The sequence below is a fragment of the Vulpes vulpes genome, chromosome 9, assembly GCF_048418805.1.
Source record: "Vulpes vulpes isolate BD-2025 chromosome 9, VulVul3, whole genome shotgun sequence".
NCBI classification, from domain to species: Eukaryota; Metazoa; Chordata; class Mammalia; order Carnivora; family Canidae; genus Vulpes; species Vulpes vulpes.
In genome coordinates, this window is record NC_132788.1 from 33,963,549 (window position 1) to 33,988,868 (window position 25,320).

The 25,320-nt window shown below is 34.3% G+C and overlaps 1 protein-coding gene across 1 annotated transcript in view; it reads left to right on the plus strand.

Moving 5' to 3' along the window:
* Positions 1 to 25,320, plus strand: part of RNF17 (ring finger protein 17) — a 119,901-nt gene that overhangs the window by 46,255 nt on the left and 48,326 nt on the right. The window contains exons 15-21 of the mRNA XM_072719741.1: positions 422 to 563; positions 9,331 to 9,484; positions 11,666 to 11,781; positions 12,731 to 12,851; positions 16,171 to 16,291; positions 24,255 to 24,482; positions 25,157 to 25,307. Coding sequence (XP_072575842.1) covers positions 422 to 563; positions 9,331 to 9,484; positions 11,666 to 11,781; positions 12,731 to 12,851; positions 16,171 to 16,291; positions 24,255 to 24,482; positions 25,157 to 25,307 — 1,033 coding nt within the window. The remainder of the gene's footprint in view (positions 1 to 421; positions 564 to 9,330; positions 9,485 to 11,665; positions 11,782 to 12,730; positions 12,852 to 16,170; positions 16,292 to 24,254; positions 24,483 to 25,156; positions 25,308 to 25,320) is intronic.

Genomic DNA, 25,320 nt, shown 5'->3' on the forward strand with positions numbered 1-25,320 from the left:
TTTTGTCCTGAGTGATGAGATGACTCTGGAAGTGACTCCAGTAGGTCTCATTGTGGAAAAATAAAAGTAGTCATAGAGATGGAGGGGATCACAGAGATCCCTCAGGTGGTCTTACTGAGTGCCACCATAGTCTGTGGTTGTCAGTTCCTGAAAGAGAAAAGACTAAGTAGAAGATACAAGCCTGGCTTAGAAATGTCCTGAAACAAATTCAAAGGTCAATTATTGATTTTTGAGAGTTGACTTTTAACCCGGCTTGATAATTGGAGACAATACCAAGAAATATATCAGAAAAGAAATTGAAAAGGGAATACTCTTGGTAGATAAATCAGTATATGTGTAAGTCCTTTCTTCAGACCAAGTTGCTGAAAAAGACTTTTTAAGAAAATGGGTTGCTTATGGTTTTGATTGTGCTTTTAATCAGGTTTAGGTCGCAATCACCAAGAAGCCTCTCTGAAAAAAATATGACTCTACACTATCACCCACCTATTTTGCCTAACGAAATGACAGATGTTTCAGTTATGGTTTGTCATATAAATAGTCCTACTGATTTCTATCTTCAGTTGGTGAGTATTTAATATTCCTTTGAGACAAGAATTTTTTCAAATTTTAGTAGAAATGTATAATGGAAATGAGTACCCAGTGTGAATTTTAGAGCAAACCACTGTCAACCTTCTCTAAATTTAAGTTACTTAGCTGCAACTTTAAATGAGAAAATCACATGATTTATAGTAAATTGAAGGAACTCTTCATCATGCTAGTTAGTGAAATATGGAGGGAAAGGACAGTGAATGATGCTTAATAAATATGTTTCTTGCTACCTTATGAAATCTGGGGAATAGGAAATCACATAGACCTGACATCAGAGTACTATGAGAAAACCTGTTTCTGACAGTGGACATCTGAGAATTTTTACTAGGTAATTTCCTGAATTTAAATACCAAAATAAATTCAGATCAAAGGCATTTCATACTAAATTTTGAATGTGGACTGATGGGTTTGTTTAGATAGCTACTAACAAAGAGTTCATCCTTACCAGTCTCTCTGTGTCCGTGTTTCATGTGAGTTAACTCATTCTACGGTCCATAATGAATGAATAATCTGTTAATCTTCACAACAATCCTGTAAGAAAGATACTAGTATTTTCATTTATATATGGAGACTCTAACCAAAGGGATGAAGCAACTTGCCTGAGGTCACACAGATCAGAAGGGATGAGCCAGGATTGAACTGGGCAGTGTAACTGCATTCAGAGCCTGCCATCTCAAGCACTGCAGCACACGATAAGGGCTCCCCAGATGAGTTGTAGAAGTCTGCTTATTTGGTACTAAGCTAGGACTTACATATATTTCGTACACTGAATATTTTATATTGTCTTTTATTAAAATTGAAGTAAAACATAAATATACCATTTTAGCCATTAAATGTACAGTTCAGTGCCATTAAATATGTTTTGTGCAACCATTACCATTATTCATTTCCAGACCTGTTTGATCATCCCAAACAGCTCTGTAATCATTAAACAGTAACTCTCCATTTTTCCTTCCCCCAGCTTCTGATAACCTGTACTACTATATTTTTTATGAATGTATTTATTCTAGGTACCTCTTAAGTGGAAGCAATATTTTTCCTTTGTGTCTGCCTTATTTCACTTAGCATAGTGTTTACCAGTTGTAGCATGTATCAGAATTTCATTCTTTTTCATGACTAATATTTCATTGTATGTATATACTACATTTTGTTTATCTATTCATCTGTTGATGGACACTTGGATTGTTTCAACATTTTGGCTATTGTGAATAATGCTGCTATAAGCATGGAGGTACAAGTTCTGTTTGGGTCTCTGCTTTCAGTTCTTTTAAGTATATACCTAGCTCTGGAATTGCTGGATAATATTAAAGTTCTGTTTAACTTTTTGAAGAACTACCAAACTATCTTCCACAGTGCCACACTATTTTGTATTTCTATTAGCAATGCATAAAGGTTGCAGTATTTCTAACTATCACCAACACTCATTTAAAAAAAAAAAAAAAAAAGCCAGGCAGCCTGAGTGGCTTCAGCCAGGGAGTGATCCTGGAGACCGGGGATCAAGTCCCACATCGGGCTCCATGCATGGAGCCTCCTTCTCCCTCTGCCTGTGTCTCTGCCTCTCTTTTTCTCTCTGCATCTCTCATGAATAAATAAATAAAACATTTAAAAAATAAATAAATAAAAAGCCATTTTAAGGGCATGAAGTTACATCTCATTATGGATTTGATTTGCATTTCCCATATGGCTAGTATTGTTGAATACATTTTTTCATGTGTGTATTTATTGGTCATTTATATATTTTCTCTGGAGAAATACCTATTCCAGTCCTTTGACCATTTTTGAAATCAGGATGTGTCAGCACTCCAACTTTGTCCTTTTTAAGATTGTTTTGTCAATTTGAGGTCCCTTGAGATTCCATATGACTTTTAGAATGAGTTTTTCTATTCTGTCTGAACCATCTGAAAAATTTGCTAGTGATACCATTGAATTGTAGATTGCTTTGGGAAATATTGTCAGTAATACTAGATCTTCCAGGCCATGAATGTGGAGTGCCTTTCCTCTTATTTTTGTCACCTTTCATTTCTTTTAGCAGTCTGGTATGGTGTATAAGTATACAAGTCTCTTCCTTCCTTGTTTAAGTTTATTCCTAAGTGTATTCTTTTTCTTAATGATATTATAGAAGGAATTATTACTTTCCTTTTTAGATTGTTCATTACTGCTTTATATAACTGGTTTTTCTCTCTGGATTTTAGGTCCTGTAACTTCACTAACAGGTTTTTTTGGTGAGCTCTTTACAGTTTTATATGTTATGAAATTATGTCAGCTGCAAAGAGATAATTTTATTTCTGACAATTGGAATGCCTTTTGTTTCTTGTTTAATGGCTCTGGTTAGAAATTCCAATTTCTTGTTGAATACAAATAAAAAAAGCAGACATCTTTTTCTTCTGAGGAGAAAAAGCATTTGTCTTTTACCATTGACTGTGGTATCTGGGTTTTTCCATATGGCCTTTATCATGTTGTCCTTCCATTGTGCTTAGGAAAGATACTTTGTATGTTTTCAGTCTTTTAAAACTTATTAAGGCTTGTTTTGTAGCCTAACATATTGTCTATCCTGAGAATGTTTCATGTATACTTGAAGAAAAATGTGCATTCTGCTCTTGGCTTGAATGTTCTGTATATGTCTGTTAGGTGTAGCTGGTTTGTACTGTTCAAGTAATTTGTTTTCTTCTTGACATTCTTTGTAGTTCCGTTTTTGAAAGTGGAGCATTGAAGTCTCTTTTTATTGAAGGTCTGTCTCCTTTCAATTCTGTCAATGTTTGCATCATATATTTTGGGGCTCTGATATAATTATTACATCTTATTGGTGAATTGACCCTTTTATCAATGTATAATGTCATTCTTTGTATCTTGTAATATTATCTGACTTAAAGTCTGTTTTCTCTGATAGTAGCATAGCCACCCCAGCTCTCTTTTAGCTACTGTTTGCATGGAATACATTTTCTAATTTTTAACTTTCAACCTATGTATTTTTTGGATTTAAAGCAAGTATCTTATAGATAGAATATAGTTGGGCCATTTTTTAAAACCATTCTGCAAATCTTTGCCTTTTAGTTAGGTAGTTTAATCCATTTAAAATACCTATTAGTAGGAAAAACTCCCACCAGTTTACTATTTTCTGTATATATTATACCTTTTTTGTCTCTCATTTCCTCTATTATTTCCCTCTTTTGTGTTTAGTTGTTTTCTTGCAATGTCATTTTTTAATATTTTTGAAAAACATTCTCATAAAAAAACAGAATTTACCATATAACCATATTTAAGTGTACAGTTCAGTAGTGTTAACTATACTCTCACATTATTGTGAAACAGATCTCTAGAACTGTTTCATCTTGCAGAACTGAACTCTACACTTCCTAAACAATCACTGTCCATTTTCCCCCATCCCTAACCACTTAAAACCACAATTCTATGAATTTCATTATTTTGATGCTTCGTGTAAGTGGAATTATAGTGTTTGTCTTTTGGTAGCTGGCTTCACTTAATCTAATTCTCTTAAGTTTCATTCATACTGTTGTGTGAGATTTTCTTCTTTAAGGCTAATATTCCATTGTATGTATATATATCACATTTTATTAATCTATTAATCCATCAGTGGACATTGGGTTTGCTTCTACCTCTTGGCTCTTGTGAATAATGCTGCAGGGAACATGGGTGTGCAAATATTGTAGTTTCATGTTTTGATTACCTTATTTCCTTTAGTATATATCTGTATTATCATTACCATGGGGATTACATATAATATCCTAAAGTAACAATTAATATAGGTTTATACCAACTTTAATTGCACAAAAACCTTACTCCTGTGCAGCTCCATTCCCCTTTTATATTATTGATGTCACAAATTAATCTTGTATGCTCAATAACACAAATTTATAATTTTATGCATTTATCTTTTAAGTTCTATAGAAATAGATATTATCCTATAGAAATAAAGAAATAAAAATGGAGTTGCAAACCAAGATTAAAATAATACTGGCTTTCATATTTGTCCTTGTACTTACCTGAACCACAGATCTTCATATCTTCATGTGACTCTGAGTTACACTCTAGCATCCGTTTATTTCTACCTAGAGGATTCCCTTTAATGGCAGCAAACTCCCTCACCTCTTGTTTCTCTGTGAATGGCTTAATTTCTCCCTCATTTTGTGAAGGGTAGTTTTGCTGGATATGTAATTCTCAGTTGATAGGGTTTTTTGCCCAGCACTTTAAATATATCTCCCTATTCTCATCTGTCCCCACAGGTTTCTTAGGAGAAATCAACCAGTAATCTTGTTGATGACCCCTAGTACATAACAACTTGCTTCTCTTGATGCTTTCAAGATTCTATTGTGTATTAGCTTTGTAGGGCCATTGTAACAAAGTACCCTGAATTGGATAGCTTAAACAACAAAACTTTATGGTCTTACAGTGATGGACTCTGGAAGTCTAAAATCAAGATGTTGACAGGATTCATTCTTTCTGAGGTCTTAGAGGTAAGATCTATTCCATGTCTGTCCCCTAGATTTTGGTGGTATGCTGACAGTCTTTACCACTCATTGGCTTCTGCTTCCTCTTCCTAGTCTCATCCTCTTTCTTGACATGGCATTTTCTCTGTGCTTGTCCATCTCAATTTTTCAGTAAGGATACCAGTCGTATTGAATTAGTTCCCACCTAAGAATTTATTTTACTTTGATAACCTCTGTAAAACCCTATCTTCAAGTAAGGTTACATTATGAGGTACTGAGGGATTATAACTCCAAAATATTTATTTTGGGGGGTGAGGACACAGTTCCCAAAGCAGTCTGCTTTCTACTCCATCAGAAATTCATGTACTTTCCACATGCAAAATACATTCATCCCATCCCAATCATTCCAGCATCAATGGTAAGTCTAAAATCTTCTATATAAATTTCATCAACCAAAGTCTCAAATCTTATCATCTAATTCAAGTAGAGGTTAAGACAGGTATTGTTCAAGCTGGAGCAAAAATCTCCATGTCTGAATATGTGAGACCAGACAAATCTAAAACCTAGCAGGGAAAATTCTGTTAGATTCTTAGGACTTGAGAATAACCTTCATGGGCTGGTTGCTCTACCCTCTAGTCACACTAGGGTGGTGGCTTTGCCACCTTAACCCTGGGAGCAGCCTCACCTGTTGGAATTGAGAGGTTTTCCTCATGCTCTGGAACCCAGGAGGCATCCTGGAACAGAGAATGAGATAGATGTTCCTGCCTCTCAGACACCTGCCCACTGGGCTCCTGGTGACAGTGGCAGACATGCCAGCCTCTGAATAACCTTCAGAGTCATTATTTTTCTTGAAAGATAACACATGTTCAGGGACACCTGGGTGGCTCAGTGGTTGAGCATCTGCCTTTGGCTCAGGGTGTGATCCCAGGATCACACGGTGTGAGTGCTGCATCAAGCTCCTTGTAAGGAGCCTGCCTCTCCCTCTGCCTATCTCTCTGCCTCTCTGTGTCTTTCATGAATAAATAAATAAAATCTTAAAAAAAAAAGATAACACATGTTCAGGGTTGAATAGCCCTGTCAGCTCACTTCCTGCCTGTAGAATCCCAACAGCCTTTCTTCCTTCTTCCCATCTCCGTCCGCATAAATTCAAGCAGGCAGTGTTTCTGCTGAGATGATTGATTAGATCTACATTTCACATGCCCATAATCTCTTTAGCAGTATCCAGCCACACCTTTGGTGTCCTCTCTAAGCACATAATCTCATTGTTTACAATATGGATAGACTGAGAATATGCTAAATTCTTCAAGTTTTGGTTTCTTTATGTTTGACAATTCCTAATCTCTGTCTTCTCCTGTTTTATTATGAGCAAAGAGAAACCAATCTGCATTCAATGTTTGTGCTTAGAGATCTCCTCAGCTAAATATTAAAGTTCTATTTTCTGTCTCACAGAACACAATTCAGCTAAGTTCTCTACCACTTTATGTCAAGGATTGCCTTTCTTCCAGTTTCCAATAATATGTTCTTCATTTCTGTCTGAGATCTCACCAGAAGCACCTTTAACATTCCTATTTCTACCAAAATTCTTTCCAAGGCAATCTGGACTTCTTCATTCAAGCACTTCAGAAGTTCTCCTCCTCAATCCATTACCTAATTCCAAAGTCACACCCACATTTTAGGTATTTGTTACTGCAATACCCTACTTCTCAAAACCAAAACCTGTATTCATTTCCTAGGGCTGCAACAACAAAGTTACATAAATTAAGTGGATTAAAGAACATAAATTTATTGTATCATAGTTCTGGAGTCTCAAAGTATGAGATCAGGGTATCAGTAGGGTCGGTTCTTTCTTAGGGCTGTAAGTGATAATGTATTGCATTCCTTTCTCCTAGTTTCTGGTGATTAGCTGGAACTTTTGGTTGTCTCTGATTTCTACATCACCCTGATCATTGCCATAATCTTCACAAGCCTTCTCCTGTATTTGTCTCTGTACTAAATTTTCCCCTTTTAATAACACCAATCATATTAGATTAAGGCCTACCATAATGACCTCATTTTAACTTGATTATCACTATTAAGACTGTCTCTAAATAAAGTCACATTCTCATGTTATGACTTGAATATATCTTTCTTGGAGATATAAATAACCTTCTTAGATTTGTAGATTCATGTATGTCATCAAATTTGGGAAGTTTTCAGCCATTATATCCTCAAATAATCTTTCTACTTCTTTCTTTCTCCTTCTGAGACTCCCATAATGTGTATATTAATATGTCTTATGGTGCCCTTGGTCTCTCTTCAAGTCCCTTAGTTTCTGTTCCCTTCACTCTTTTTTTTTCTTTTCTCACCACTTAATGATTTCAGTTGTCCTATCTTCAAGTTCACTGATCCTTTCTTATGATTGTTCAAATATGCTGTTGAATCCCTCTGGTGTATTTTTCACTTTAGTTATTGTACTTTTCAACTCCAGAATTTGATTCCTTTTTATAATTTCTCTTTGTTGGCATTTTCATTTTGGTCCTTTATTGTTTTCCTGGTTTCCTTTAATTCTTTATCCATGTGTTCCTTTATTCTTTGAACATATTTAAGGCAGTTGTTTTAAAGTCTTTGTCAAGTAAGTCCTTTATCTGGGCTCCTTTGTGAGTGGTTTCTATTTTGTTCCTATGAATGAGCCATGTTTTTCTTTTTCTTTGTATTCTAATATTTTTGTTGAAAACTGGGCATTTGAAACTCTGAAAATCAGAGTCTCATTTCCTTTAGCTTGTGTTCAGAAAATGTTTCGGCAGATTTCATTGAATGTCAGGAGTCTGGGTGTTTGCTTGGTTGTTGTAAACCTTTGACTTTTCCATAGTTTGACAAAGTTTGTATGATGTCTCTCTCTGCCTCTCTCTCTTCCTTGTTTTTTGTTTTGTTTCTGTGGGAGAATGAGAACTTGGAACTTCCTAGTCTCCTATTTTGCTGATGTCATTTCTCTGTTGAATTTTTTACTACCCACTATGGATAACCTGTTAATGAAAGAATATGAATAATACCTACTTAGAAATAAAAGTTTAGAAAATGTAAAGTTTTTAAAGTAATATAAATGGAATAACAAGAAAACACAGATTCACAAAATTTCCACTTACATTATAATACTTAAGAGAAAAATTTCATTTTTTGCCATTTGAAGTGAATTTTAAAATATTTTTTTAACCTTAAGAATTAGTATTTGGAGAGATAATAAGGCATTTCTTGGTGTTTTGGAATTTAGGGGGGGTACTATGTTTTAGGTATTATAGGAGCTTTAAGAACTAAAGTAACCAAATAATGTTAAACATTATTTAATAAGAGAAATCTCTAGTTTACTCAATGCAGTTATTTCATAAACCTTACTGAAATTACTGATTTAAAGAATTATCAATTCACTTTAAAACCATAAGATGGAAGTTTGATGGGAAACTGGAAGTTCATATAATGTCAAAGTATTTGTATACATGAGTATATAATGTCAAAGTACATGAATTACGTGGTGGATCCAATGGTAAAAACATAACTGTACAGTAGAGGGATCATCACCCTAAGCTGTAGGTGAATCTTAGCATGTTAATATTGAGTCAGTAATGTTATATCTTTTGATATATTGCAACTTGAGTACACTTAAGATGTATTCTGGCCACAAAAGGTTTGAATCCACCAAACCTATACACACAACTTCGAGGTTTGGGGAAATTTCAGGAGACAGACCCCACTTAATGGAGAAACAAGCTAATTGATAGCATGAGGATATAACCTTGTAAATCCATAAGATGGAGCATTCTGCAGAAAAATAGCAGGCTCTTTTCAGCAAGACCTAAAAAGAGGACTACACTAGATTCTAAATGATTTATTGAAATAACTAGTTTTACGTGTCTTGAATTTGATACTGGTTTGGGTCAGTTAGGGATATCTAAACGTGGTCTAGAAGTACTGATAGAAATAGAAAAGTGAGAATTGATGGAAAATACAAATAAACTGTAATCAAATTGCATGTCAGAGATCATCTCATTTTTGTTTTAAAAAATATGGAAAGTTTGTGTATAAGGGATCTGGGAGGATAGACACTTAAGATACCTGGAGAAACATGATTTCTAAAAATTTTTGTTATGTCCATATTTTCTAATTTTTTATACTGCTTCTGTAATAAAATATTTCAAGTATAAATTATGTAATAATTTGTGTAATTCCAACATTTCATAATTTTATAGCCAGTGCTTATAATACATTGCCACATTTAAATTTTGCTTCTTTGAAACTACAGTGTTTTAATACCTTTATTTCTCAGATAGAGAGCCTGGATTTTTTATTTTTACTAAAGACAATTGAGGAATTCTATAAAAGTGAAGATGGAGAAAATCTGGAAATCCTCTGTCCAGTTCAAGGTCAAGCCTGTGTAGCTAAATTTGAAGATGGAGTTTGGTACCGAGCAAAAGTCATTGGTAGGAAATTACAGAGTTTCCACAGGGAAATGTTATGCTTAAAATTGACATAATTTGAGTTGGTACAAATTAAATCATAGAAGTGGTATTATTTGCTCAATTATCTATCTTTAAAAAGCTAGTGGTAATGTTTGGAGGTGAATCTCTCAGCCCTTAAATTTTGATTTGACTGGGACTTAACTGGTTTTTTTTGTTTTCTAATGTCTGCCTTATTTAAAAATTTAAATGGTAATAAACAACTTATACTCCATTCCTCAAAGGCAAATATTTTAGGGTTGCCTGGCTGACTCACTTGGAAAAGCATGCAACTCTTGATCTCAGGGTCATGAGTTTGAGCTTTATGTAGAGTGTAGAGATTATTTTTTAAAATACCTTAAATTCTTTCAGCTGTTACTTTTGATTTTTGTGTTATGTATTCTAAACATATAATACTTTGTTGATAGTTTTAGGTATTATCTATTCTTATTATGGTAGATAGCAGTTTTAGATTTCTTGTAGCTCTCTTGTGCTCTCCGAGCCCACCCCTATAATTGTATCACAATTTTTAGTTAACCCATATTTTATATAAATATTTTCACTAAGTCATAAAGAATACTTTATTTCTGTTTCAACTTAATGCATCAAATTTTCACTTTGTTTCCTTTAAACTTATGGCTACATTTTCCTAATAGTTCAGAAACAGTTTTCCACATGTTAAGCTTTTCAGGTAATGTTAGTTTAATTTTTTCTCTAATGGTGAAAACATCCTTCTATCTCCCCAGTTAGACTACTAGTCTTCAAAGCTTATTACACTTTTGTTATTCAGAGAATTTATTTCACTTGGCAATATACTTCTTGGTTTTCCTGTATTGGATCTCTCATTTTATAAATCCCATGTTTACCTCTTCAGTTTACTCCTCCTTTTTTTTTTTTTTTTTTTTTTTTTTTTGAGGATTTCCTAATTGTTTCCTCAGAATAAATGGAGGTAAATTTTGAGATCTTTCATGTCTCCTGACTCTACTCTCATACATGATTGATAATTTGAATAAAAAATGTTCTTTAAATTTTATCTCCTGTCCATTTGTTTGTGTTGTCTAAAACTACATCTCCATTTGGAGACTTAAGGAATCTAATAGCATTGGTACAGTTGAGAATATCCTTCTAGTGAGAGGATTCCTGCAGAAGTATGGAGGGATTCTCTCACCTTTTTACACTTATGGTAACATGTGTCTTTTCAATTACTGTGGAAGCAAATTACCATAGGGCCTAAGTAGTTTGAAGTTTCCTCTCCAGTACCAGTGTTGTTCCATATGCTTCCACTTCTACTAAGGAGCAGAGAATGCTTATACTTTTTCCATTTTTGAAATTATATATACTGTACTACCCTTTAAATTTGGAAATGATGGCAACCAATTTATAGAACTATACATAGGTGTGTTAAGAGAAGCTAAAGTCGACCATATATTTTGAGTATTTTCAAAAAGGTCAGCGTATGATAGGTTTTTATTCAAACTTGCGTGTGTTTGAACTTTTTAGGGGCTTCATTGGTGTCCTGTAAAATATAGATTGACATGGAGGTCTGTCTCTGCTTATTTCTTACACTATCTCCCCAAATATTTTTTTTAAATTTCAGTTAGGAAAAAAGAATTTCAGTTAGGTATCATTATATGAATGAATCTTTAGTTTGATTATTAAATCTTTTGCCTTAATCACCTGTGTTGACTAACAATAAACATTTACTAAATGTTTACTTTGATGCTTTGCTAATTATTTTAAATAGATGAATCCCCAAAAAAGTCTTATGAGGTTGGATTCTGTTGGTATATCCATTTTACAATGAAATAATGAGGCTTAGAAAAAGGAACTTGCTCAAAGTCATGTGGAATTTGACTGGATTCTAACCCAGTCAGTTTTAACATCTAATTTTTAACCTAGCATCTGATAGCTATGTTGTTATCCTGATTTTGATTGTCCTTTAGATATCTTAAAATTGTTAATTTCTTTTCACCAAGTCTGAAGACTATGCATTATGGTTGGTTTTTTTTTAAGTTCACATATTAGAAATATTTTTATATTTAAAAAGTATGTTTATGTATTAATCATAAAAGTATTCTAAGATAGTTGACTGTAGATTAACCTAAATTTTGCTAGATAATTCTGTTTTCTTTGCAAGTTTGATTTCTAATTTCATAATTTTTGAAGGATTGCCTGGACATCGTGAAGTTGAAGTTAAATATGTGGACTTTGGCAATACTGCAAAAATAACACTTAAAGAAATGCGTAAAATAAAGGATGAGTTTCTAAATCCCCCAGAGAAGGTAATCTACTTATTGTGAGTCATAGGTGCTGGTAACAATTTATCTTTTATTTGGAAACATCATTCTGACCTGCAGCTACCAGCTGCTATTGTATAGAAATCATTTTTATCATAGAAATGTTCTGTTAACTGATGTTTTTGTCCATAAATAATTTGATACATGGAATATAGAAAAGAGTTGCTGTCATTACTGTAATTTCCTATGTAGCAACTTTAAATTGTTTAAATGTATATCTTAGCAAATAAGAACTAATTATAAGTGTATATGTGTTTGTGTCTAAGTATTTACTGTCTACAGCTTTTAATATTATTTTAAAATATCTGTATAATGTAGTAGGAAGATGTATTTTATGAAAAAAACTCATCATAGAAGTATTTTTACTGCAATTACAGTTATGTGTAAGTATATATAACCTGTGCAAGAAAAAGAAAGATGTCTGGAAAAATAAATTATCCTTTTCTTGGAATCCTACTCCCCAGAGATAGGGAAGGTTAATGGGGCTTATTGTTAAACAATATTTTTCATTTTAAAAATGGGTAAAATATTGTAGGAAAAACTTGAAAATATAGATAAAAAGAATCATTCAGAACTATTGATTATTTTTGATAAATATAATTCTAAGATGCATCTTTATCATTTTTAACAATTATAGGATTAAGCAAATAGTCCTATAACCCACATTTTTCATTTAACAGCATATCATTAATATCTGTAATTCTTTCAGTAGATGCTTGTTATATCGGCGTCTAAATGTGCAGTAACTCATTCAACCAAATGTTCTATTGATTACAATTATTGGTATTTATAAATTATTTTATAGATAGCTTTTGCGCATTTATTTTCTAAATATATATTAAATTCAAACAGTGTTTTGTATGCAAAATTTTAATCTAGAATAACTAGAAATTACATTTACTTTTTCTTAATGGTGCAATTTTATTTGACACAGGCAATTAAATGTAGGCTGGCCTATATTGAACCATGTATAAGGACAAAGCAGTGGCCCAAAAAAGCTAAGGAAAATTTTGAAGAAAAGACTCAAGATAAATTTATGACATGTTCAGTCGTTAGTAAGCTGTTTCCATTTTTATTTGTTGATATGTAATTGTATATAATTTTGAATAACATTATAATACATTTATCAGATCTAAGAACAAATTCAATGTGTCATCAGTAAGAGTGGTGAGAGAGAACATTTGTTGAGAATTAGGTATAGTGGATATAGAGGCAGGCTCTAGAGTCTAAAATCAGTACAGGGATCCCTGGGTGGCGCAGCGGTTTGGCGCCTGCCTTTGGCCCAGGGCGTGATCCTGGAGACCCGGGATCGAATCCCACGTCGGGCTCCCGGTGCATGGAGCCTGCTTCTCCCTCTGCCTGTGTCTCTGCCTCTCTCTCTCTCTCTCTTTCTCTGTGTTACTATCATAAATAGTAAATAAAAAAAAGAAAAAAATTAAAAAAAAATAAAATAAAATCAGTACAAAGCAAAAATTATCATTAAAGATCAAGTTATCCCAAGGGTGCCTGGCTGACTTAGTTGGTGGAGTGTATGACAGTTAATCTTGGGGATGTAGGTTCAAGCCCCATGTTGAAGGTAGAGATTACTTAAAATCTTAAAAAAAAAAAAAAAAAAAAGGGCATCCCCAGTGGTGCAGCGGTTTAGCGCCGCCTGCAGCCCAGGGCGTGATCCTGGAGACCTGGGATCGAGTCCCTCGTTGGGCTCCCTGCATAGAGCCTGCTTCTCCCTCTGCCTGTGTCTCTGCCTCTCTCTCTCTCTCTCTGTCTCTATGAATAAATAAACAAAATAAAATAAAATAATAGTATAAAAAATCCAGTCATCCTGGACATGGCCTCTTGAAAGCCCTAAAGCCAGGAATTAACTTCTTGTATTTTAGTTTGCATTTTTGCAAGGGCACTATCCTGATTTTGATGTGATGGATGCTAAAGTTTAACGTGCAGGGAAGTGAGGGGAAGTGAGACATAACTGGTAAATAGTTTTCTTTTTTTTTTTTTTTTCATTTCATTTGACTTAAGTAAATTCAACTGTAGGCTCTCCATATTTTGAAAAAAATCACTTCTTTTTTGGAGTGGTCGGGTCCAGGATACAGGCTGACCACTAACTCACAATTTTGTAACCCAGCATGTTCTGAAAAGGAAGTGTTGAGTAGCAAAACCTGACCTGAATTGACATGAAGTATATATAGTCTTTATTTCCTATATAGCAAATATTCATATATTCCATTCCAGGATAGTAATGTATGCTTGTGGGCTGCTGCCTCAGAATCTGCTGGGGATATATTACAAAATATGTAATATATGTTTTATGTAGCTTTTCTTAATTTGAAGTTCTGAAACTTATCTGGCTGGAGGGGGTTTGGATGCAGGGGTGGGAGGAGGTGAGAGTCGTATTTATTTAGCTGTGTTGGTCTTAATAAGTACTAGTGCAGGACACACAAGATCATATTTACTTAGGGTTGATTTATAGGAATTTCCAGGGTAATTTTTACTATATCTGTTCGTTCACATTTATCATACTCTCATTAAGTGAATCCAACCACCAGAAGAGGAGACTGAGGCTTACCAATCAATTATATAATCTGGAACTGAGGGCAGCCCTGGTGGCACAGTGGTTTAGCGCTGCCTGCAGCCCAGGGTGTGATCCTGGAGACCCTGGATCGAGTCCCATGTCAGGCTCTCTGCCTCTCTCTCTCTCTCTCTCTCTGTGTCTCAATAAATAAATAAAATCTTTAAAATAATAATAATAATCTGGAACTGATGGCATATCGGTGATAATTTATCCACAACATTGTTGATATGAGAAATTGTTCTGAAGAAATAGTTTCTTTGGGGAGGAATGTGGTTATATATATTGCATCCTCAGTCAATAACATTTTTGTACCTGGCGTCCCTGATGTGAGCAGTAAGGACTAAGAAGCCCTTAATTTACTGCTCACATCAGAGAAGCCAGATATTTAATATAGAATAGTCCTCCCTCTTGTGGACTACCCATCAAGACCTGACTTTCTTTCTTGACTCCTTCTTTTTCTTATTCACTTAATTACTTGTTAGACATATAACATCCAACACCAGTCACAACATAGTTATTAGGCTAGATCATTCATTTGAGCAGGGCCTCCTGGCACTCCTTAAATCTAAAAGATCTCACCCCATTAATCTGCACAATGATGAGATTGAGAGTTTAAGACATTAATAGTAAAATGAACTACCATAGATGAGAAGGGGAGTCTTCCATTAATATGCATTGTTCCCTTATAAAGCAAGGGATATTTAAATCTTAATTAGCAGAGCAGGGAAGGTGGTATAGGTACAGAACATGGAAAGTTGGCCCTGTTGGAATAAATAAAGGACCTCATGTATGGGAAATATGAAGTCAAAGAACTAAAGGGAGCACAAGAGATGGAAAAGTAAGGAGATAAAAATTTATTGAGACTCAGCATTGCTTAGCTTTTTATTTTTAGATATGTCTGGCCCATTGAAAAGTAGGAATTATTTTTAGGATCTTGACAGAAGTTTACTAAAATGTATTTTTATGACTAGATAATAAATACAGGGTACTGGTAACAATTTATCTTTTATTTGGAAACATCATTCTGACCTGCAGCTACCAGCTGCTATTGTATAGAAGGTGGTGTAAGCATAAACTACAATGAAGTATATGTTTCCTAAAGAAATTCCTTAGTTGTTTATTCAGATACATATTAGGCAAGTTCTCTGTGCTATGTACCATAAGTAAGTAAACAGACATATGAGAGATAAATTTTACCCATAGGTAGACTGTCAGTTTGGTTTAAGAAATAGATCTAAATAGTCTATTGAAGTAACCAACATATTTCCTAAAAGAAATTAAAAGTTAAATGGTTTGTCCTAAAAATACAGGGATGGGGAAAAAAAATCCAGGTTCCAATCTGTAGTTGACGAATCTGTATTGAGTTTTTGTTGTTTTAAACCTTATGCCATTCTTACAAAAGCTGTAAAGGTTTGCAAAAGCTGTAAACGTTTGCAGATAATCATTGACCTAAATTTCATTCTTATGTCCTCTGGAACTTGGTTGAATTGAATAAAATGGTTTAAAAATGCATCAGAACACCTCTCCAGTGAATATATGACAATTTATATTTTTCTGAATTTAAAATCTTTAAATTGTTTTTTGACTTGTCATAGAACAGTACACAATCATCTAAAATGAAAATTTTGTCAATTTGCATATGCTACAGATAACATGGACACTTGTTTTATGTTTGCAAAATGCTACTTTTATCCCTAAAACTACACATCTGCAAAATGAAATTGTTTCTAGTTTTTTTAATTGCCTCATATAGTATGTTTTATGATGTATTTATTTTTCTCCAAACTCCTCTTAATATTTTACAGAAATTCTGGAAGATAATGTGCTCTTAGTTGAGCTTTTTGATTCTCTTGGTGCTCCAGGAATGACTCCTACTAGTGTAAATGACCAGCTTGTCAAAGAGGGCCTAGCATCTTATGAAGTAGGGTAAGTAAACCTGTAAACCTTTGTTAGTTCATATATAACAGTTTATTTGCAAGAAGGGAAACAGGGATAGCATTCCCTTTAGGATATCTGCTTAGCTTTGGGAGTATTCCCCTGCTCTTGGGTTAGGAAAAATAATTGTAGTCATTAATCTAATGGAAAGTAGAATGCCTTTTCCCTCCCTCCTTAAGGGACCCCAAAACCAAGATTTGCTCCTAGGGATTGAAGGTACTTCTAAGAAAAGACGAATGGCATCTTATTTCTAGGTGGAACATCTGCTTTGGCAGCCCTTTGTGCTTTTTTGAGAAGGGAATTAGGTGGAGAAATGGCACAATAGGGTAGTTAGTGGTAGAATTAGCCCACATTCCCATTTGGAGAAATGTAAATTTTTCCTGGGTTCAAGTGAATACTTTGAATAAAAACAAGAGTTGAGTCATTGTGCCTAGTACTCAAGACAGACTAGTGGTTGAAGCAACCCTGAAGCAAAACGGCAGAATGGTGGTGAGGAGGGGTGGGAGGGTTTGGAGTTAAGACAAAACAGTTCTTTCACAATACAGACTTGTGCAGTAAGGGTGTCCCTGGAAGGACCTTCTGATGAATTCCCACATACCCCTCTCAAGAAAGCAAATATTTGATAGCACTCACACATAAGGTCTGTCAGGGTAAGCCAGAGAAGCAGAAACCTGTAGGTACATGCTGAGCATGTGGTCCTGCTGTCCCTCCCCGCCCTAACACTGGAGGAGCTGTAAGCTAGAGAGGACCTGTCGTTTTCCCACTGTAGGCCCTAAGTAAGGGAAGAGAAAGAGATGAGAGGAAACATTTAAATATATTGGACTGAGGGACGCCTGGGTGGCTCCTTGGTGAAGTGTCTGACTCCTGATTTCAGCTCAGGTCATGATCTCAGTTGTGAGATTGAACCCCACATCAGACTTCATGCTCCATGCTAGGTATGGAGCCTGCTGAAGATTCTCTCTCCCTTTGCTCTCTGTATCTCTCTCCCTCTGCCCCCTGCCACCCTGCCTTCTCTTTCTCCCTCTCTTTACAAAAAAAAAAAAATATGTATGTGTATATATATATATTTGTATATATTTATATATAGATATATATAGAGAGAAAGATATATATATAGAGAGAGAGAGAGTTGGGGAGTTCTTTTTTTAAAAGTCAGGGTTATTGAGGTGAATACAATAAAATTCACCTTTTAACATATACAGTCATTTAACCATTAACACAGTCAAAATACAGAATATTTCTGTCACCACAAAAAGCTCCTTGGGCGTCTTTGTAGTTATTTTTCTTCCTCCACACCCAGATCTTGGCAATTATGATATAATTTGTATTTCTATAATTTTTACTTTTCCACCACTTCTTATAGAGTCGTAATGTATTTTGCCTTTTGTGTATGGCATGTTTCATTTAGCTTTAATGCTTTTGAGATGCATCCATGTTGCACGCATCAGTAGTTTTTATTGCTCACTACTGTCCTGTTGTCTGGGTATACCACAATATTATACATTCCCTACTGGTGAAATGTTTTACATTCCCAGTGTTAGACACTGGTGAAATCTTACACATCCCTAATTTGAGCTATTTCCAGTTGGAGAGATTTAATGAATAAAGGTGTTGTAAAGGACCTGCATACAAGTCCTTGTATGTAGACATATGTATGTATTTTCTCTTGAGTATATATATATATACCTAGGAGCGATTGCAGCTTGTAAGGTAAGTGGGTTATTTTTTCTATATTTAATTTAATGCCCCACCTACATTATCGCCTTCATAATTTTGGCACAAATCTGACACCATATAACTTTATCCATTTAATATTTTGATATGTATACCTAAAAGAAAAAGATTTTTTAAATTACATTCATATTTTATTGTTTTTTTAAAAGATTTTATTTATTCATGAGAGAGAGGCAGAAACAGGTAGAGGGAGAAGCAGGCTTCATGCAGGGAGCCTGACGTGGGACTTGATCCCGGATCTCCAGGATCACGCCCTGGGCTGAAGGCGGCGCTAAACTGCTAAGCCACCTGGGCTGCCCAGAAAAAAATTTTTTTAAAAAAAGAATGTTTTTTTTAACTTTATAAGAAACTGCCACATGTTTTCTAAATTGGCTGTATCATTTTGGGTTTCCACCAGCAATTTTGAGAGTTCTGTTTGTTCTGTAGCCTTGCCAGCACTTGATTTAATCATTTTGTGTTTACATCGGCCCTTCTAAAAGAAATATAGTGGTTTTTCATAGTGGTTTGATTTTAATGACACTAAGGATCTTTTCATATGCTTATTTGCCATCTATGTCTCTTCTTTGATGAGGTTTATTTTCAAATGTTTTATGTTTTTGTAAAATCATGTTGCTTGTTCTTGAAATGTGAAAGTTCTTTAATACATATTCCAGATACAAATTCTTCATCAGATGTTTTTGCTTTGCAAATATTTTTTTCCAATCTGTGGCTTCTTAACAGTGTCTTTTAAAGAGAAGTTTCTGGCTTTGAAATCAACTTTGGCAATTTTTCCTTTCATAATTCAAGCACTTCGCACTGTAAGATCTCTTTACCCAACTCAAGGTCATAAAGATTTTCTCGTATGTATTCTTCCAAAGTTTTATAGTTTTAGATTTCATATGTAAGTCTGTCATCTTTTTATTTTGTTAAGTAAACTTTATTTTTTTAGAACAGTTTTAGGTTCTCAACACTGAGCAGAAAGCACAGGGATTTCTCACCTCCTGGCACCCCCAATGGGCACAATCTCCCCACAGCCCCAAAATGGTACATTTATTAATATCAGTGAAACTATATTCACATATCATAATCCAAAATCCGTAATTTACTCACTGTATATTCTGTGGACTTTGACTAAATGTATGACGACATGATCCCCCATTATAACATCAGAGTATTTTCACTGACCTAAAAATCCCTTGTGTTTTGTCTTTTCATCCTTCCCTCCCCTCTAATTCCTGAGAACCACTGATTTTTTTTTTTACTGCCTCTATCATTTTGCCTTTTCCAGAACATCATATAATTGGAGTCATATAGTATATAGCCTCAGACTGGCTTATTATTTCACTTAGTAGTAGGCATTCAAATTTCCCCCTATCTTTTCATGGTTTTGATAACTCATTTCTTTCTAGCACTGCATAATAATCCATTGTCTGGATGTACCACAGTTTGTTTATCCATTCACCTACTAAAGGACATCTTGTTTGCTAACAGATTTTGGTAATTTTGAATACAGCTGCTATAAACATCCACGTGCAGGTTTTTATGTAGACAGAATCTTTGGATCAATACCAAGGAATGTGATTGCTGGGTTGTGTGGTACAGTGTATTTAGTTGTGTAAGAAACTGCCAAACTGTCTTCCAAAGCAGTTGTACCATTTTGCATTCACACAAGCAATGAGTGAGTATTCCTGTTGCCTCAAATCCTCACCAGCACTTGGTGGTGTAAGCATTTTAGATTTTGGTTATTCGATTATATGTGTAGTGATAGTATTTCATTTTTGTTTTAATTTGTGTTTCCATGATGACATATGATGTGGAGCATCTTTTTACATGCTTATTTGCTATCTTTATATCTTCTTTGGTGAGGTTCCTCTCAATGTTTTGGAGCCATTTTTTAAGTGAGTAACTTTCTTATTGAATTTTAAGTGTTCTTTGTATATTTTGGATAATAGTACTTTATGATGTATATCTTTTGCAGATATTTTCTCCAAGTATGTGGTTTTCTTCTCATCCTCTTGATAGTGTCTTTCAAAGAGTAGATATTTTTAATTTCAGTGAAATTCAACTTCTCAGCTCATTCTTTTATGAGTCATGGAATAAAGCTATTTTTAAACTTTAAATTTTTCCCCTTTGTTTTAGGCAGCTTTAGGGAATAAGGCATTTATTAGATGAATAATCCAAGAAAACATCATAGGATCAGAGGAAAACAGCAAGCACCCATCACCTCATTTTGATATGCCATTGTTATAGGGGAGCACTAAAGCTAAAGCAAAACTCTCTTCCACAGTAAGCAAAATAAATTTTGGAAAGAAGAGTTCTTTGTGACAGTGTAGCAGCTTTCCTGGAGGAGTAGCATTCTATAAAATACATCAGGAGCTCTCTAGCTTTTAAAATAAAATTTCCATGCCTTTTGCACCTCTCCATATATATTCATTCTCCTTACATGTAAATTCAAATATTGAGAATTTTCTAGTTACAAATTATACATTTAGTTACTAAATTGACTAAAGATAGTAGTAATAATATCCATTGACTTGAGAAGCTTCCCATTCCTCCAGTTTGTTTTAATTATAATCATGAAATATTTTCTTACCTCTCATTTATCCAAACTGTTTTTTAAAAAAATCAAAGTCATACAGTTTTAACTAAGTTTTTTTCCAGTGCACATTAATTTAATAAGCCACCAGATTTGGGCATATAATCAATTATGGATGTTTAGCTTTTGTAACCAAAAAAGTATTAAATACATGTATATGTATTGTTTCTCTGGAAAGAGTCATAAAATTCAAATTTTTAAATTTTAGACCTTATATATAATACATTCTCAAAAATTAATATTTATCTTTTAAAAGCCTATTGTACCACTGTACACACAGACCAAAATGACTGTAAAAAAAAAAAGAAAAAAATAACATGTATTGGTGAGAATATAGAGAAGTTTGACCCTTGCACATTGTTGGGAATATAAATGGTGAAGCAAGTGTGGAAAACAGCTTGAAGATTCCTCAAAAACTTAAATATAGAATTACCACATTACCTAGAAATTCCATTCCTGGATATATATACCCAAAAGAATTGAAAACAGGTATTCAAACAAACACATGTACATATATATTCATAGCAGCCAGAAGGTGGAACCACCCTGTATGTCTATCAGCAGTGAAATAAACAAATTGTGGTAGATAGCCATACAATGGAATATTATCCAGCCTTTATTTTTTTTTAATTTTTATTTATTTATGATAGTCACAGAGAGAGAGAGAGAGAGGCAGAGACACAGGCAGAGGGAGAAGCAGGCTCCATGCACCGGGAGCCTGATGTGGGATTCGATCCCGGGTCTCCAGGATCGCGCCCTGGGCCAAAGGCAGGCGCCAAACCACTGCGCCACCCAGGGATCCCTTATCCAGCCTTTAAAAAGGAATTAAATTTTGGGGTAGCTGGGTGGCTCAGTAAGTTAAGCATCCTATTCTTGATTTTGACTCAGCTCATGATCTCAGGATTGTGCAATTGAGCCCTGCATTGGACTCCATACTGAGTGTAGAACCTGTGTAAGATTCTTTCTCTCCTTGTCCTTTTGCCCCTCGCCCCTAAATGAATGAATGAATGAATTTTTAATTAATTAAATTTTGATATGTCATAATATTGATACACCTGGAAAATTTTATGCTAAGTGAAATAAGCCAAATACAAAAGGTGGCATACTGTATGATTCCCTTTATATGAAATATACAAAATAGTTAAATCCATGGAGACAGAACATAGAGTGGTGGTCAACAGGGGTAGAGGGGAGAGGATTATGGGTAGCAACTGCTTTAGGGAGATTTTGTTTTGGAGTGATAGAAATGCTTTGGAACTAGAGGTGTAATGGTTGTACAACATTGTGAATGTACTAAATGCTACTAGATTGCTCACTTCAAAATACTTTTATGTGAATTTCATCTCACTTTTTAAAATGTTTTTAAGTCTATTAGCTATAGATTCCGTTCAAACTAGGGACACCTGGGTGGCTCAGCAGTTGAACGTCTGTCTGCCTTTGACACAGGGCATGTTCATGGGTCTAGGGATCGAGTCCTGCATCGGGCTTCCTGCATGGACCCTGCTTCTCTGCCTATGTCTCTGCCTCTCTGTGTGTCTCTCATGAATAAATAAATAAAATCTTAAAAAAAAAAAAAAAAGTTCAACTCATGCTATGTGAAAATTCCAGCAGACCTTTTTTAGAAATTGACAAGATTTCAAATTTTGTATGTAAATGCAAAATGCATAAAATAAACAATTTTGAAAACAAAGTTGAAGGACTTCCACTTGCCAGTTTCAGAATTTAATATAAAGAAAGCTACGACTACCAAGAGAAGTGTGATACCAACATAGACATCTATAGATGAATGAATAGAATTGACTGTTGAGAAATAAATCCTTTATTTATAATTAATTGACTTTTTAAACAAAGGCACAAAGGCAATTCATTAGAAAAAAGATAAGTGTTTTCAACAAATGATGCTATGGCAATTGGATATCCAGCAGCAAAAACAGATGAACATAGCCCTTATCTCACACCATGCACAAAGTTCACTCAAAATGAATTATACTCTTAAGAGCTAAAACAAAACTTCTAGGAGGAAATCTTTAGGAATGTAAATTGGGTAAAGATTTCTTAGTTATGACACCAGAAGCACAATTCATCAAAATTCAAAGCTAGTGTACTTTGAAAGACAGTATTAAGGGAAAGACAGTGACAGAGTGAGAGAAAATATTTGCCAAACATGGCCCATAAAGGACTTAAGAACCTCCTACAACTTTAGAAGACAAATAATTCAACCCTCTAATAAATGGGTACAGATATAAGCAGATATTTACCAAAGATGGTATATAATTGGCTATTAAGTACATGAAAAGATGCATAACAATTTTAATCATTAGGGAAATGCAAATTAAAACCACCATGAGATATCCTTTCTCACCCACTAGAGTAGCTATTACTTATAAGACAATTATAGATGTTGGTGAAGATGTGTAGTAACCCTCAGAACTGTCAGGGATGTAAAAGGTATATATAGGGATGTATAGCTTCTTTGGAAAATGGTTTACAAGTTTCTCAAAAAGCTATACATAAAATTACCACACAACCCACCAATTCCACTCCTCGTTACCTATCCAGGAAAAATGACAACATATGTTTATATACAAATGTATAAGCAAATGTTCATAGCAGCATCATTCAGAATAGCCAAATACTGGAAATTATGTAAATATCCAGGGAGTGGTGAATAGACAAAATACTATATATTCATACAATGGAATATTATTTGGCCATTAAAAGGAATAAACTACCGACGCATCTACATCATAGATAAACTTCAAATTTTAAGCTAGGTAAAAAGAAGTCAGATACAAGAGATTGTATATTGTATGATTCCATCTATATGGTATGCCCAGAAAAGACAAGTTTATACACATAAAAAGTTTATTAGGGGATGCCTTGGCCTAGGGGTGAGAGATTTCACTGTAAATGGAAATGAAGGATCTTTCTGGAGAGGTGAGAATCTTGTAAAACTACATATAATTATGGTTACACCATTTGATAAAGTTAACTAAAAATCGTTGAACCATACAATTTAAATGGGTGAACTTTTTTTTTTGCGTGGAAAATATACCTCAGTGAAGTTTTTAAAAGCCCATTAGCGAGTTTTCTCTTTCTGTTATTTGGTTATATAAACAAGAGATGTTTATATGCCTACTTGTTGCATTGTAGCAAATGCTATACCTAGTGATGAATAAGGGTTGTTTGTGCCCTCAGGGAGCTGAGTATGTAGTAGGAAGGTCAGATGGTCAAGCTTACCATTTCCGTGTGATAAGGACTCTGCTAAGGGTAGTTACACTATTGCGGGATTTCTAGAAGGTTTACCACTGGAGATTTTACCTAAACTGAATTCTGTAGTACAACTGGGAGTAAAAGTCTATACACGAGTTCATCAGCAAACTTGGCATTTTAAACTGTTTTGAAAATAGAAGTTTGGTTTTTAGGGTGTGTGTGTGTGTGTGTGTGTGTGTGTACTTTGGTAGTGTTTAACCCTTTTTTAATTTTTTTTGTTTAACCCTTTTTTAAAGAAAGAAGCTAAAACTATTAATATCAAAACTGGGAAACTGAATCATAGCTAAAATTTGTTCATCTCTAGATCTAAGTAAATACAAATATTTTGCAAACTACTCTTTTTTGCTAATGGGTTTGTTTTTTATTTTTTAGATACACCGTCAAAGATAATTCCAGAAAGCATATTGAAGTATGGGATCCTTCTCCAGAAGAAATTATTTCAAATGAAGTAAACAGCTTAAATCCTGTGTCTGTAAAATCTCTACCCAATGAGAATCTCCAATCACTTTATAATAAGGAACTGCCTGTACATATCTGTAATGTGATATCTCCTGAGAAGATTTATGTTCAGTGGTTATTAACAGAAAACTTACTTAATAGGTATAACATATAAGGAAACTATGTATTACCCATGGGCTCTTTTCTATATTTTGTTTCAAAGATTTAAAAATTATAAATGTAGAATTTTAAAAGTAAAATTATTTCAGCTAAACAGTCATTTAAAAACTAGTTAAAAGTATACATAGTATTTTTACTGGTTATTTTCACTATATTGGAATTAGTCGTTCGACAAATACTTATTGAGCACCTATTATTTGACAACCAGTACTCTAGGTCTTGGGGATATAGTGGTAAAAACATTTCAAGTCTTTGCTATCATGAAGCTTAAGTTCTAGTAGAGGGAGGGACAATGGACAAATAAAAAATATATATTACATATATACTGTAGATGATGACAAAGACAATAGAGAACAAGCAGTTGAGGAGGAAGTCAATTTGGATAATCAGGGAAGACCTCAAGAAGACAGTGACATTTGAAATAAATCCTGATGGAAGGGAGGGAATAAGCCATGAGGATATCTGGAGGAAGATCATCTCACATAGAGGGAAGAGCTAGTTAAAGACCTTGCGGTGGAAATATACTTGGGTATTCAAGCAAGAACAGGGTACCCAATTTGGCTGGAGTAGAATGGGTAAGGAGTGACAGTAGAAAATAACTTGGTCAGAGAATTATATAAGAAAAAATTTGAAAGTTAATTTTTTTCTTTATATAGTTTAGAAGAGAAGATGGTAGCTGCATATGAAAACTCAAAATGGGAACCTATTAAATGGGAAAATGATATGCACTGTGCTGTTAAGATCCCAGATAAAAATCAGTGGCGAAGAGGCCAGATCATCAGAATGGTTACAGACACATTGGTAGAGGTAAATGAAGAGT